The sequence below is a fragment of the Phaethon aethereus genome (assembly GCF_964289735.1).
Source record: "Phaethon aethereus genome assembly, chromosome: 7".
NCBI classification, from domain to species: domain Eukaryota; kingdom Metazoa; phylum Chordata; class Aves; order Phaethontiformes; family Phaethontidae; genus Phaethon; species Phaethon aethereus.
In genome coordinates, this window is record NC_138583.1 from 27,111,255 (window position 1) to 27,126,621 (window position 15,367).

The 15,367-nt window shown below is 51.0% G+C and overlaps 1 protein-coding gene across 1 annotated transcript in view; it reads right to left on the bottom strand.

The window, feature by feature from the left end:
• Nucleotides 1-6,414: 6,414 nt before the first annotated feature.
• NT5C2 (5'-nucleotidase, cytosolic II) overlaps nt 6,415-15,367 on the bottom strand; it is a gene marked incomplete at both ends in the record, with an annotated part of 65,013 nt that continues 56,060 nt past the window's right edge. Inside the window, 11 exons of the mRNA XM_082001919.1 lie at nt 6,415-6,666; nt 6,902-7,078; nt 7,635-7,695; nt 7,929-7,980; nt 8,841-9,011; nt 9,649-9,715; nt 10,042-10,149; nt 11,294-11,335; nt 11,861-11,944; nt 13,111-13,164; nt 14,180-14,273. Of these exons, the coding sequence (XP_081858045.1) occupies nt 6,415-6,666; nt 6,902-7,078; nt 7,635-7,695; nt 7,929-7,980; nt 8,841-9,011; nt 9,649-9,715; nt 10,042-10,149; nt 11,294-11,335; nt 11,861-11,944; nt 13,111-13,164; nt 14,180-14,273 (1,162 nt within the window). The remainder of the gene's footprint in view (nt 6,667-6,901; nt 7,079-7,634; nt 7,696-7,928; nt 7,981-8,840; nt 9,012-9,648; nt 9,716-10,041; nt 10,150-11,293; nt 11,336-11,860; nt 11,945-13,110; nt 13,165-14,179; nt 14,274-15,367) is intronic.

Consider the following 15,367-nt stretch of genomic DNA (forward strand, 5'->3'; position numbering starts at 1 on the left):
ATAAAAGGAGGTGTTTTTTATCCTCTGGGCATCACTGTTGTACCTTCTCCAAGTTTCTCACTTGAATTTGGAAGGATGTGTCAGATGAGTCACCTGGATCTTAGGCCTTTAGTCGGAAGTGCCAATATTGAATGCATGCCTTCAGGGTTTGCCCAAAAATCAGTGTGGGAGCGTGGAGGGGACTCTGGTGAGCTGCTCTGTTCGCAGAAGTGACAGACTGGCCAGGCCCAGATCAGGTCTAGCGTCCTCCCTGCTTTAAAAGTCTCAAGTCGCAGGAGGCTGAGCTGGGCTGGTTTGGCCGGCGGGTTTTTACCCAGGGTACGTGCTCTGTCCTTCTGCGTCGTGCTGGCTTGGATTCAGCGATGCGGCTTTCTGCGGCTGCTGCTCTCGCATCAGCCGTGGCCGTTCCTCTGCTCTTCTCACTGTGGTTTGGCTGAGTGTTCAGGAAGACGAGAGAAGGAGGTGCAGTAGCCAGGAACAGGCGGTGCTGTGGCCATCCTGCCTTCGTTCCTCACGCTAAGGGTAGGAGATGCTGTTCAAGGGACTCTGCCTTCCCTGCAGACCACGTGAAATTTGGAGAGTGGAAACCCACCAGGACCCCAGCACCAGTGCTCCGGTCCCATTTACTCCATGTTCTCCCAAGCACAAGGGTGGCTTACGAGCGGTTCAGGGTTGGGCCCTGCTCAGGGCTCTTGGTGTGTGCTTTCTTCAGCATGTGCCGGCTGCTGAGCCAGCCTTGACACCTGAATCACAGGGCAGGCGCCCGGATGCCGAACACATTGAATATGAAAACCCAAATACTTGAGAAGTGTTCCTGGAAGCTGTGGGCGGCTGGTGTTCGGCAGCCAGAGGCCTCACACCAAACCTTTCTCCTGCAGTCGGGTCCTTCCTGGCTGCCCCAAGCCTCCTCCCGGCTGCTCGGCCACGGTCGCCCCTGCTTGGAAGCGTGGCGGCTCTCCCTCTGCAGTGCTTTTTCGTGGCTATCTGAACCCACTCAGCCACTCCAGCTGGCTCTTCCCTGTGTCTTATTTGCCATCATACATGGTCTTTGCGAATTGTATCATATTGTACATGACTTCGGGTTTCCAGAGTTGTAGTATTCTGACTACAGTATTTCCGTGTGTGTACATAAACCTGAATAAGCACAACTGAATTCCTGAATGAAGTGTATACATTTCATATACTGATTGTCATACGAATGAGTTTTATAATTATTCCAATTTTGTTGTAGATTTCCAATCTTTCCTATTTATTTTGTACCAGATTTATTTGTATATTTTGTGATTTTTGTTTAAAAGCATTTTGTTTATTTCTATTCTTTTTAGATAAATGATGATTTTTTTTTGTGTTGAACATTCCAGTTTATGCATTTTTCCCTTCTCCATGCTCCCTCCTCATTTCCAAGGGATGGATTTTGGCATGTGGGTGGTGGGGCTGATGTCGGTGATCGTGGACCCAGATCTCTGCTATTGGCACATCAGCGGTCTTTAAATCTCCACTTCAGCTGTCAAAAGCCACGGAGAGGCCGGATCCTGTTCCCCTTAGAGCCAGGTCTTGCTCTTCGCTTTGGTGGGTCTGGGCCCATAAGTACTCGAGCCGGGGAGGGCTGTGCTGGTGGTTTTGCTGACCAGGAGCTGGGAAACTGGTGGCAATGGCAAGCAGCTGACTTCCTCTTTATCAAGTTCCCTCAGGGTGAGGGCCTTTTCTTCCACTAATAAAAAACCCTTATTTACAACCTGTTCTCCTTACATCGTTTGTCTGAAAGTGTAGATGCTGGCTGTCTGTCTGTCGTGCGTGTTCTTGCCAGGCAGTGCACGACTCTGTGTGTCGCCAGCGAGGGATGTGGCTGGTGGCAATGGTGGCTCTGTTGGACGGGAGTCACTGGCGGAGCAAGTCTGTCCATCCCCCCATGTTAGGTGCTGCTGCCTGGTGTTGGGACATCAGCAGCAGAGTTGTGTGGAGCCTGCGGTGAGAGAGATGTATTTCTGAGCAGGAGAGCGAGCCTGTGCTCAGTCCCCTGCCCAGCATCGCTTCCAGCTCGCCTGTGGAGAAACGGCTGACCCTTTCCTGCGTGCCAGATACAGCCCTGCCGTATGCCCACCTCATGCTTCTGCCATCTCTCAACCCCTGTCCTCCTTGCAGCCATTTCCCTCAGCTGGTCTCCCTGTGCTGGGCTTTCTTCCTTGCTCAGCTCCTGAGCTGCTAATCCCTGGGTTAGTGAGTGGGGCAGTGCCTGCTCAAGCCTTGTGGGGGGTTGTGCTGCACCCAGGGCAGCCTCTGTCCCTGTTCCTGTGCTGCAGGGGGGCCCCATCCCTTTGGACCTCGCTCCCCAACGTATCAGCAGGACCGGGAGAGTGGCAGGTCCTGTGAGGACTTCTGCTCCCCTGCGTGTGCCTGGCCCTGGCAGTAGGTGGAGGACGGTGGAATGCTGCAAGCAGGATGTGAGTAGAACTACTGTGAAGGCTGGGAGAGTGAAGAGCAGCGGGTAGAAGGAGCAGGGCAGGAGACCTCGGGGCTCCTGGAAGGGAGGGTGCAAGAGGCTGGGTCCCTGTAGCAAGGCGGGACGGGTGTGGGTGGCCCAGGTCCAGGCTGCGCTGTGGCAGGAGCAGCGCCTGAAGTGAAGGCAGCTGCCCCCAGGGCTCCGCATCCTCGAGGCTCCAGCAGCACCCAGGCTGCGCCCTGCCCTCCCTGCGTGGCCAGGCCTGGCGCCACTGCAGCAGTGGGGATGAGACCCCCAGCGCCAAGGCCAGCGCTCACGTACCACCTGAGTCATGCTCAAGGTCACCTTTTGTACCTACAGGTTGTTAAGTCGTGGTAGACCAGTTGTGCCCTACGCTGCTGCTGCTGCATCACTGTCTGGGTGCCTGGCCAGCCGCGCGCTCCTGCCACACGCTCTGCAGCCCAGTGGGCCCAGGGCCGTTCTGCTGGAGGTGAGCACCCTTCTGCAGGGCCAGGGTGGGCTGGTGGCTCTGCACCTACAAAATTGCCTTGTCAACGTGCGCCGCAGGTGGCCGGGGCTTCAGGTGCCCAGGTTGCAATAGCTGCTGTTCAGGGGCTGGCACAGGGCTCTGCGTCCTCCAGCACGGTTAAACGTAGCCGGTTCATGCTTCGAGGGGGCCCTCTCTCCACTGAGAGGCGATGGTGTTAAGGCAGAGGAGCTGGGAGCATCTCTAGTTACTTTGACCTGTTCAGAAGTACTTGCAGGGCTGTGGCTAAGGGCAGAGGGAGCCTTGGGCTCCGGTCCCTAGTCGAGTTTGCGCAGTGCAGCTGCTGTGAGCCCCCTCCGTCTCTGCGGCGCAGTGAGGGTGGGCGTGTGATGTTGGAGAGAGAAATCAGAAATCAGGTCAGCGAGAGCTCAGAGCGTGAGGCCTCGCCCTAGTGCTCGCCTTGCTCCTGCCGGGCCTTTGCTGCAGGAGAGGCCGCTGCGGGTGGGCAACAGCGTGCCCGTCCCCGGGGGGAGCAGGCTGCGGGGAGGGCAGGAGCCCTGCAGCAGCTGCGGCTCACGCCAACTTTTTCTGGGGGCTCTGTAGAGCCGGTTGGAGACACTGGTCTCCAGACACCAGGCAGCTGCCTGCCAGAGGTGTGGGCTAGAAAACCAGGCTGTGATCATGTCCCCTGTGCCAGCCCGGGCAAGAGGCTTCCTGCTTGGTGGTGTCTTACTGCAACACCAGCGCCGAGCCAGTGCAGGGTGGGCGGAGGGGCACAAGGCTGGGCAGCGAGCAGTGCCAGTGTGTCGGTCAGGCTCTGCCTGCCGCTTTCCCACCAAGTGAGGGTCAAATACTTTCCGTTGCTCCAGCCTTGAAGAGTCTTCTCCCCATCACAGTCAGAAATAGCCCCGGGCTGGGAGTGAACTATTTGTGGCGACCGGTTAGGGAGGAGGAATGCACAGAGCTCCCCAGACCTCCCTCCCCAGCTGTTGAGCTACAGCTTAAAAAATCCAAGTGACTATACTTGGAGAAATGAGGTTTAAACATAGCAAAGCCCAGCATGGCCTTCAGTGAAAGGGCTCGGGAACAGCTCCCTCAAACCCTTCCTGCAGCTGACCCTGCTGTGGGTACAGGTTAGCTTCTCTCCAGAACCCAAAATCAAAGAGGGGTCTGGAGACCACCCACAGTGCTGGGTTTGGGGCTTTTAGCAATCCCAGAAGTGTTGGCTGTTCATCATTGGCCACCACGTGCAGCCATTTCTTGTTGCTTTTCTGTTTGGCACTTGGGGCTCTGGGTACCAAATCTTCTGCAGCAGCTCTGATGGCGGGGCCTCATGTGGTCTGGTTTTGTCAACAGGTTTGTTCATAGCAGAGGGCTGAGCACAGCACTGTGTTGTCCCCAGGGCTGTCCCTGCCTTGGCTGGGTGCAGAGCACACGCAGCCTTTGCCTAGGCCAGCCGGTGCCGTCACTGTGGCAGCACTGGCCTTCCCCGGGGTATTTTTCACTGTTTAACCACGTTGGCAGCTCCTGGTGAGCACAGGCTGTGCTGTGCTGCCAGTGCCACCCTGGGCACAGGTCATGCATGGTGGGGAGCGGCCCTCGGTAATGCCTGTGGGAAACAGCCCTGTAAAGATGCGTTGGTGGAGGCAGCAGCAGTGGGGGTGGCCATTCCCACCATGGAGAAGCCTCTCCTCACTCTGAATCCAAGCCAAAACGTTTCTGTCTCCATGCTTCCAGCTGAAGCCTCTTAACAAAAGCCTCATGCCTGCCCGTAGCTTCCTGCCCACCTGCTCCCCAGGGACCAGACAAGCCCTTAAAGCCAGATCCAGAGCCACTGCTCAGCGATGCTTCACACAACCGATTCCCAGAGGTGCTTTCCCTTTTCCTCAACCTCCTGTCCCACTGGGACCCCACAGACCAGTCCCAACTCTCCCTGCCGCCTCCAGCATAGCCCTCATCATCTCAGCAATACGCCACAGAGTGCCAGGCATTTCTTAGAAACATCATCATTTATTGACTTGAACAACTGCCACTACAGCAGCAGCGTTTCCTGCTCAGATGTTGGTAGTTGTGGTTTTTCTTTTTTTGTTTTCTCCTAAGGTACTTTACTTTAAAATGAAAAAGATTAAAGGAGTTTATGGTACTGAAACAACAGTCAAATTCATTACAAGAGGGCCCTTGTAATCCCTTCACAGCGAACGGCACAGGCTGGAGTAAGGGAGGCTGCATCCATGACAGGGAGGAAAACCACCGGGCACTGCTGCCCAGCTGTACGCTGGCCCTGTGCCTTCCCCGGGCTGGCTTTCAGGCACAAGGATTGCTTGCCCATCCCTGTGGAGCAGCCCTGGTCCCCACAGAGCAGCCATCACCCTCCTTGGCTGGGGACACAGCCTTGCCCACCGCAACCTGCGATGAGGCTCCGCTTGCTCCGTGCCAGGCCACAGGGCAGCTGCCAGCCGGACTGGAGTTTCCCAGCACCCACCGTGGGGCTGGCCCTGTGTCATGTGCTGTTTCCTAGTTGAGGGCAGACACGTGTGGCCTGCAGCACCCTGGAATAATAGGCCTTTTCACTCCAGATGGTGGCTGGTTTGTCTTTGGGATGCTTCACTTTCTTAAAGCTGAAAGGTCAGTAATAAGCAGTAGGAAAACAAACCGACTAACGTAATGCTAAAGCAGTAGCTTCAAGCTCCTGGGTTAATATTTACTGATGAAACTAGAAGAGTTGAGAACACAGTGTGCGGCTCAGCTGTTTGAGAAATGTTTTGGAAATCATACATCACGTGCTGATGATGAAAGAGAGCTTTGAAACACGGGGAGAAGGATAACAAGCATCTATAAGCCAAAACGTGTACAGCTGCAGCTATGCAAGAACTGGAATCACAGCACCATCCGTGACGGCCAGAAGAATCAAACCACTTACACAGAGAAACTCACACCAAGCAGAGGGTAAACTGAGTGCTGGAAGCCGCAGCAACACCCTGGCTAACATGGGGAGGGGGGAGTTTGTAACCCAGAAGCAGAGGGTTAAGGGCAGCAACCCAACAGGCAGGAGGATTTGGATCATTTGTCTCCTGCAGGGCCCAGCACCTCCCTTCCTTCTCCACAGAGGATGTAACAAATGGCAAAAACCGTTCACAGGACACCGTTCAAATGAAAATCAAACGAAACACATCATGGGAAAGGGAGAAACATGCAGCATCCCTAAAGGTAATGGGAGCAGCATGACAGCAGAAGGCGGGCAGTCCAATCTGAATGCACCACCCAGGCAGAATCCATCAGCTTTTTGAACCGTCTGCAAAACTGAAAGCAAGGGTCTCCTCCTAATTAGTGTTAATTTGTTTAAAGTTTTTGGACACTTTCCAAATGTGCCTTTGCAAGAATCACGCCCCCCCCCAACCCATCACCCCAAGGGCCCCAACAAAGGAATCTGCTCCTGATCAGTGCTAGAGTCATGGTTTGTCTTCAGAAATGCTTTGCTTTTTCCTTCTTATTCCTCTTCCTCTTCCTCCTCTTCCTCCTCCTCTTCCTCATCGTCATCTTCATCATGGCAATGTGTGATTTCCTGAGGTGCCTGTGGGAAGAGGTTGGGTGGTTTGATCTCACTGATGGAGCGGGTCAGTTGATGCCGCTTGTAGTCAGAATCTTTAAAATCCACTGAGGTGCGATTGCGCGTGGCCATCGGCGACTCCTTCTCATTGATGTCGACGTGCGTGTGCTCTACCGTGGACTCATGTGGCATCTACACATGTAAGAGAGAGAGAGGAGATGGTGAGGGGTGTCCCAGTCCCAGTGTGTCTCCCCAAGACAGATGGAGAGCAAACCCCAGAACGTGACCATTTGGCCCATGGTGCATCAAATGCCACCCAACCCTCCAAGGTACCGTTCCCGGTGCTTGCGGCTTGTGGAAGTGTTCACGAACACAAGCGCAGGCACCTTTGGGACCCCTGCCCATGCCCCCGGGGTCTGCAACTCACCAGGACATGGGCGGCTCTGAAAAGGTAACTGAAGGGGTAGTAGAGGAGATTGATGAAGGAGGCTGCATAGAGATCAGCGTAGCGCATCACCTGGCTGGCAAACAGGGTCTGTCGAGAGCCGCTGCGGAAGAGGCTCCCCATCATCCCGTAGCACATGTCCATGTCGTGGGTCACTTTCTACAAGCAAAGGGAAGGTTAGATCCTGGGCCGGGCAGGCAGCAGCGCAGAGCCATGGCAACACTGAAGTGGAGCACACAGAGAGCTGGGGGCTACATGAGATCTGCAGGGATCTCCAGCAAGGCTTTCTGTGCTTGGATCCCGCAGCGTCAGAGCCCAGACGAGTCCCAGCTAACAGAGGGGAAGGCAGCAGTGGGCTCCGGGCCAGCACCTGCCCCAGGCTGGCACCCCAGGGCTGGCTGAACCAGAGGCTACAGCCCCTCCAAGCTCATGTGTGCCAGAGCCCCGTTCTGCTGCAGTGAGCACCGTCAGTCAGCACTGCTGTGCGCATGAGGAAGGAGACCCTATTCCAGACCAGGCTGCCTTTCAGGAGTGCCAGTGACACCAGTGAGCTGAGAAGCTCTTCCATTTCTGTCCACAAAGACAGAATGGCTTTGCCAAGCTTGCTGTGCCCACCCAAAGGCAGAGCAAAGCATTTCAGGGTTGAGCAGTGGGCTCAGGTTGTCAAGCCCTTTGGGATCCAAAAAGGATGAAAAGGGATTTTTATGATTGGTACCTTAATGCGTCTCTGGATGGAGCTGATGTCAGGGCGTTCATTGCTGCTACTGTCCAGATGCCTAGTTACAGGCGAGAAGGTAAATACATGGTGTGAAAAGCCTTTCAGAACCAGATGCTGTGGGATGGGGGCTCAGGGGAGGGAGGCTGGTCTGGAGGGGAAGGTTGGTCTAGTGAGCAGAGCCCAGGCCCGAGTCAAAGCTAACCCAATGCCAAGGGTTCGTCAGAGCCGCTCGTTAGCTGTTGCTAGGCTCGGAGAGGCAGCAGGAAAGTTGTCAAGTGTTCGAACACTCACTTGTATAGCTCAGCCAAGAAAATGTCCAGACTCTGCAGCTCTTCAAAAAGGGCTGGAAAATCCAGAAAAGAAAAGGGAGAAAGGTAAGTTCAAACTGTTGAAATGAAAAGGGCTGAAAGCAAACCCACCATCCTGCCCGCTCCCCTTGCACGCCAGTGGAGAGGCACTGCATCAAGGAGCATGGCATCTCACAGCCACTGTGCAGGGAGAGTGTTCAATCATGCTCTGTGTGCCACCCACAGAGCTTTGGGCTTGGTTCCTGGTTGCCCCTTTTGTTTTTGAGGCTGAACCTTTGCAGCCCTCACCAAAACCTTCCAACCAGCCGTGGGGCAACCTGCATAACCCCCAGACCTATTCACACACCAAAGGGCAAACCTGGGAGAAAAGCAGTAGCGCTGGAGGATGGGAAACACACAGCACTTTGGCAGCTGAGCAGCAGAGGGAGCGGGAGGAAGGAGGAGGAAGCGGCTGGTGAGCAGGGACTCCCTGCAGATGGGAGAGCAGTGGCTCAGGCATTACAGGGAGAATAACCCAGGTGTCGTCAGATACTTTTTACCAGAGAAGCCACAGCTCCATACGGGCAGGACAGGAGTTACGGGGTCAGGGTTATGGATGAGGAACAACTCAACCCCACCCAGCCACAGCTTCTCCCCCAGCCAAGTCAACGCTTGGCTGATCACGTGCAAGCGGCCTGGGAAAGAGCACAGGAAAGGCCTGGGACCCTGAGGTCAGCCCACGTGGAGCCGCCCCAGCTCCTGCCACCAACACCCAGCCCCAGGGAAAAAGGGCCAAAAGGAGAAGTGGCAAGCCAGGGTGATCTCCCCCCTGCACCCCTTTGCCCTGGAGATCTCAGGGGTGCAGCACCAGGCAAGCAAGAGCAAAGCCTGGCCTGGGGTTTGCCTGGCTGCTGACCGCTTTTGTCTGTCCAGACATGCAGCTCCTGCGCCAGCTCAGGGATCACTAGGAAGGTCCTCCAGCCCTGGCGCTTCTTGGACTTGAGGATGTCTCCAAAGATGTGGTCTCCGATGTATAAGATATCCTTCCCTTTGGCACCCAGCAGGTCACAGACTGTGTCTGAGGAACCTGAGAGAGGAACAGCACGGCTCAGAACGGGGAGCAAAAATAAAATGTGTGGCTCATTTCAGAGGGTCAGTTAGGGACAGAGCAGGTGCATTTTCCTCCCAGAAAACTCCACTGCTAAACGTAGCACCCCTGCACTGCCCACCCACCTGGGAGTTCACCCAGGGACAGCTTTGCCCATGCACACCCCCACATGAACGGCAGCAGCAGAGGGGCCATGCTGCCTCCCACCCCATGTGAGAGTAAAGGAGTCCTGGGCATCACAGACATCCCGCTGCCCTTCCCTGACTCAGGGGACCCTCCAAGTGCAGTCACATTAGTAGCAGCACTGTAAAGACAGCTGGGAACATTGCACCGGGCTAGCTGCAGCTCCCCTTCCACCACAAGCCCTGCAGTGGCTTTTCCCAGACCCCCCCTACCGAGGAAGAAAAGGGAGCTTGAGGAGGAAGAGGTGCATTTCTTCCCTGAGTTGGGCAGCGATGGAGCTTCTGGTGCAGTGTGCAGAGGGCACAGTACAACGAGCTTTGGGAAACACAATCTTGCCTAGTGCCTGGCACAAGCCGTCTCACAGCTGGAGTGGCTGAGGGCCACAAGGGCATGTCAGAGCCACTCCACGGGACAAGAAGGATTCTTGCCTCACCTCCTGAGTACACGATGCCGTGCTGCAGTGGGCCAGTGTAGGTACCAATCTTCAGCTTCCCGGTCACCTGAGGAAGGAGATACTGCGTTAGTACAGAACAGCTGATGGTCTGGATCTTTTCTGTCCTGTTGATACTCTACTCTTTGTGTCTGTCTCACTCCCAGGCAGCCTAGGGATGGCTTTCCACATTCTTTTCCTATTGCCACCATTAAGGAAGCCAGAAAAGCCTTGAGCTCCGCTCTGCCCCAGATGATGGGGTTGCTCAGGAATCACTAAGAGGAGAAGCCAGCCCACCGTGTCTAAACACTGTGTTGCCTGTTGCCACTAAGAGACGCCATACAGGAGGTGCACGAGCCCTTCCAGCCGTAGTGGCACCCTCCATATGCCACTCACCGTGTCCACCTGTCGCAACACGGTGCCTTCCCCGAAGAAGAGGGGCTTTCGTGCATCCACCAGTATCAGGTCGAAGTAGGACTGCCATGGCCGATGAGCACTCCCAGGCTGCAAAGGCAAAACCAAACCCCAGAATCAGGCACAACACAATCAACCACAGGGAGTTTAACTGGAGTGTCATTGTCCATAACCATAACCTTGTGGCACTGCTGGTCCACCAAAATCCCCTTGTGCCTCTCGTGGTATGACGCTGGGTTGCCAGCGCCATCTCCTAAAGCATTCCTCTGTGGTGGCAAGCCCATCCCAACGCAGCCTAGCAGGGAGGACTGAGGATGTGGTGTGAGACAGGAGAACTGCACTGAATGTCCGTGTCACAGCTCAGCTGCCATGTAAAGAGATGCTGTAAATGACACCACTGCCACTGTTTCTGAAGGTGACATCCTGCGTAGATCCAGACATATGCAACTTCATGGCTTCAGCCTTGCAGGCCATGCTGGCACATTTGCCAAGAGTGGGGAAAAATGCCTGGACTCTATTCCACAGAGCATGGCGTTGAATCGCAGCCCTGCCCAAAGGACACTGGGCATTCATGAGCCCTTTCTGCTCCGTGCTTCTGCTCTTTCTGAGATCAAGACCACAGCAAGGAGTTTTCTGAGCTATCAGTTGAGGTGATTTTCCATGTTCTGAAAACTTCTCCCTTGGCTACCTTCTACCTTTAGAGCACAGTGTGAAAACACATCTTTTGAGCGTGAGATAGCCTCCCAGTGGGAGGCTGAGAAAGCAGTATAAATTCAGCTCATTAAGCCTCTCTCCAAAAGTTGCCAGGGCTGAGTTTTGACCTCAGAAAACCAGAAAAAGCATAACTAAAACTTTTGGAGTTACCATAGTCAAGGCACAATTGGTAAAACTCTTTCCTCTTCCTTCAAGGTTTTTTTAAACAACATCTAAAACATTGTGCAAGATTTCTAAGAAACCTGGCTGCAAACTGCCACAGTTAAAACGTGTTATCACTAAAATAATGTTATCATTATCACAGATTATTTTTTGAGACCAGATGATGCCTCTTTTCTCTTTGTTATATTGTATTTGCTTTGATCCCATTCAAATAGGACAGAAAACAGCAAGTGTATTTTAACCAGATTAAAGCAACTAATCCCATGCAGCCGATGAAGCAGGATTAAAATGCTTTCCAGCTACACAGATAATTAGGCGCATCAATTCCTATTGAAACTGCAGTCTAGAAATCACATACCTTTGGTCCATGTGGAAAGTCAAACAAGTAAGTCATAATTTTCTGAAAGACAGAAAGAAAGTATTCAAAGATGTATTTTTAAACATGCATTTATGTAGTTTATAAAAGCATATTTTTCTGCTTTTACTTTTCAGGTTACAGAACTCTATTTTCAGGATTTACAGGAAAGTCAGCACAAGATATGGCAACAAAATGAATGGATGAATTTATAGTTACAGGAATTAAAACAGTAATTTTTATAATCAAAGAACACATTTGCCTCAGGTATATTTTGCAGTGCTTTAAAATGGCATATAAATGTTTGGATTTCTCTTTCAGCCTTTTAATTGCTGAGGAACTGAGTGAGGCACAGAGGGACTTAAGCCAGGCCCATGCTAGGTCAGTAACAGAACCAGGACTACAAAAGATGACTCTAGACCTAATCTGCATTCACCACTAAACCATCCTACACCTAGCTTAGAAAACACCCAGTTCTCCACCAGAAGATGTCCTACATCCCATACAAATGAATGGCTGGCTTTTGCTTATTTCATTACATATTGACATGACAATTCAAGCAGAACTTACGTCTGTGTATTTATAGTCACTGTTTGTGACAAGAAACACCTTCCCCACTTCATTCATGCGGCTGAGCAGCAGTGGCAGCTTCCCCTGAAAGCCAAGGGAAATACAAGTCACACACAAAATTTACAGAGATTCATCATGGGCAAAACACTCTCAACTACGATCCCACCACACAAAACAAAGCAAATTAAACCAACAAGCAAGCGAACCCACATGTTTTGCACTGGCCAGAGCCAGGAAAGCTCCTGCTCCCTTCCATGTAACACCCCTCCAGTGCAAGGCCCAGGGGAAGAAGGTGAGGGTGAAGGGCTCAGCAGGGCTGCGATGCCTCTGCCAAGCACCCTGTGCTGCTCCCACCGATCTGCTCCATGCCAGGCACGCTGGAGCAGCTCCTCCAGCTCCAAGTCAGTTCCTGAAATGGGCCCAGAGGCAGGTGAAATCTGAGCTCACATGAACCACAAGTTGGAACGTATTATAATTCCAACCTCAAATGAGGGAGAATTTATTCCTGGGGCTATTTTTATTGAATCATAAATCTCAGTCTATTGCCAGAGTAGCTGATTACTTTACAGGACAGTTTCCTAAGAATTTTGCAGGCATGTAACTAGAAACAAGGTTAGCTGCTTTAAAGTGATACTCTACCACGGAGCTCATCTAAACTAAAGAACGTTTATACCATAAGTGGTCCAGAGGGGCCCTGCACACTGCAGAGAGGGCAAAAGTAAGGGAACCACTGGAGCTTGCTCAGTTAGATGTGCTGAACACACATTTTGGGGCTATCAAGGGACTGGACATCGGTGAGTATTTCAGGATCTTTCTCTCATGGTTAAATGCATGTAACATTTTTATTGGTTGGCTAAGGAATACTTCTGTCTAAAAAGATGGTCGTCTGTTGCTTTTTAAAAAAGAGGTCTGCTTAGGCAGAGAAAACATGGGCAGGGAACACAGTTGCTTTCACCACTAAAAGAAACACCATGAGCCTCGCCAGCACATTCACCTGTGTCCCGTGATAACGTTTCCTCTGGCTTTTATATTTTACGTAAAAAACATGCATGTGAATACGAAATCACGTGGATCACTGGCTCGGAATAAAGGCTGCATCCGAACTTTCCACTTTGTCTTTGGTTATTACAATAGAAATTACAGTGTTATCTGTTTTGTGATTTAGTAAAGCAAATCAGCATGTTTATTTCTTGCCTGCTTACTCAGTACAGAATGTCACGTAGCACAAAGTAAAGTAACTTCACACTTACATCTTTCACCACATACTTTTCCAGATTCTCAAGGGTCTTCTCCTTGAGTGATCCCTGAAATAGAAACAACAGAACCCAGTGAGGTAATGGAAACTTATGATGTAAGAGACATCAAAGTAATGCCAACTTTCACACTTTAAAATGCTGTGAAAGTACAAACCAGGGCGAATCTGAACCAGTGACTCTAGAGATGAGAGGCTTTGAGTAGCAGGGACCATCACAAACTCTGTGATCCATCGATTCCCTCACCATGGTAAATAATCCACTTCAACAGCATTTTAACCCTTTCAGAAGGGAATACAATAGAAACAAACAAAAAATAGATTTGCCATACCAAACAAGACAGTCAATGACCTGTCTCCAACACTGACCATAATGCTTTACTCAAAGGCCACCTCCAACATTTATCACACAACACTGCATAAGGAAAGAAAAATAGATTCCTGACTTCTTCTGCATGGCTAGAAGGACCACCACATGTATAACTGTGAGCAGAGTTCTCCTGTGATGGTTCTCCATCCCACCCCAACAGACCTCTTGAATGAGTAAGAACAAGAAAATCAGGTGTTTAACCAGATGTTAATGCTCACAAAATTATATTCTAAATTTGTGCACAAGTGTGTGAAAAAGGTGAACTGCCTCTCCCCTCTAAACAGAGAAGAGTTGACGTGTTTCTCTGTTTAATGCAAGTACTTTTCAGACAACATAAGATTGTACCACTGTAAACTATTTACAGTAAAATGCTGCTTTAATAATTAACTATGTACAAGTTGTGGACTTCAAGTGCAAATACCCTTATAGCATCACGTTCTAAAACCCATGAATTACAGTGTAGAAATGGAACCTGGGCACAGTAAAAAGGAATAGGAAGCCAAGACAGATATACTCCAGTACCAGGAGGGCAGCGGAGATCTTGACTTACTCACATACAACCGCAATTTATTATTTGCTTGCTAGGCGGCAAAGCAGGGCTCTTGCCCAAAAGTGGAATAACACAGCTCATAAATTACAAACCAGTCCCCCTAACTCAGTTACGACTACAGACGTCCCAAGGAGGTCTTGCACTCACCTTGTAATGAACCCAGTCAACAGCATCTCTGACATCCTGGAACATACTCCTGAAGGACATGAAGAGGTCTCCGTCTTTAAACCCTGTTTCACAGCTGTGAGGACAAAGAAGAGACTGTAGCAGCCAGTCGTAGCAGGTAAGAAACATGTCAAGGAGAGAGACAGTACAAAATGTTGTTTGGAGTTTGTGTTTTCATCTTACCGTAATGGTTTCTTATTTACTACTTTACCGTGACTCAGACTTGAAAGAAGGCTACAATCAGAGTTTAACAGGATCTGCGTGTTACCCAAGAACGTTTGTTTAAAATTTTAGGATGTGGGTTCCTGACTACGGGCCTGTGCCTCCATAGCAGTACTACAGCTTTCTATGACTGCAACTCTTATTTCTCCCCGAAAGTATTACAAGAAGGAAAAAAGACTGGGACTGTGCAGTTTGCAGCATTTTACAAAAGATGAATGGTACTGAGAAAGTAAGCAGAATGCTGCTCTTCCTCTCTCTTTCCAACAACAAAGAAGGGGGTGCCATGGAAATCAACTAAATGTAATACTCACTGCTGAGAGGAGGAACTGTTTCTGTGTTGAACAGTTTGAGTTAACGTGAGAAATTTCCTCTACAAGATACTGTGGAGGTATCTTTGAGACATCCATGAGAGTTTGCATCAGAAGAAATCAAGGAGGATTAAACAGAGCTGTATTTATTATGACAGCAATCATCACGCCTGTCCTGAGAAAGGATACTTTACCTGATGGACAGTCGGTATAAACTGTTCCCCTGCTCCCAGTTAAAATCCCATTAAACCTTTGCCTTCCACTCACATGAGCCAGCAGCACAGCAGCATTTGCCAGTTCAAACCGCAGCTTGTTTTTATGCTTATACCTATTTGAAAGCTAGGTAAATACTCATGCTACACAAACAGCGTTGCACACCACACTGTGCCTGAGCATTTCACCTTTAAGTGAACAAAGTCCTCAATTATGACACAAGGGACTTGTGGTAACTGGCTGAGGAAATCCAGCCTTTCAGTTACCAGTTCAAACATGACTCCAGTGGACACAGGTTCAAAATGAGCTGTCTGGTGCCTGTAATCACACTGTAATACGTGTGTGGTCTTAGAAGCTGCCCCAAATACCAACATCAGTCAGTATGGTGATACTGATACAGCCAGTGAGGGAGACCTTCATAACCAGC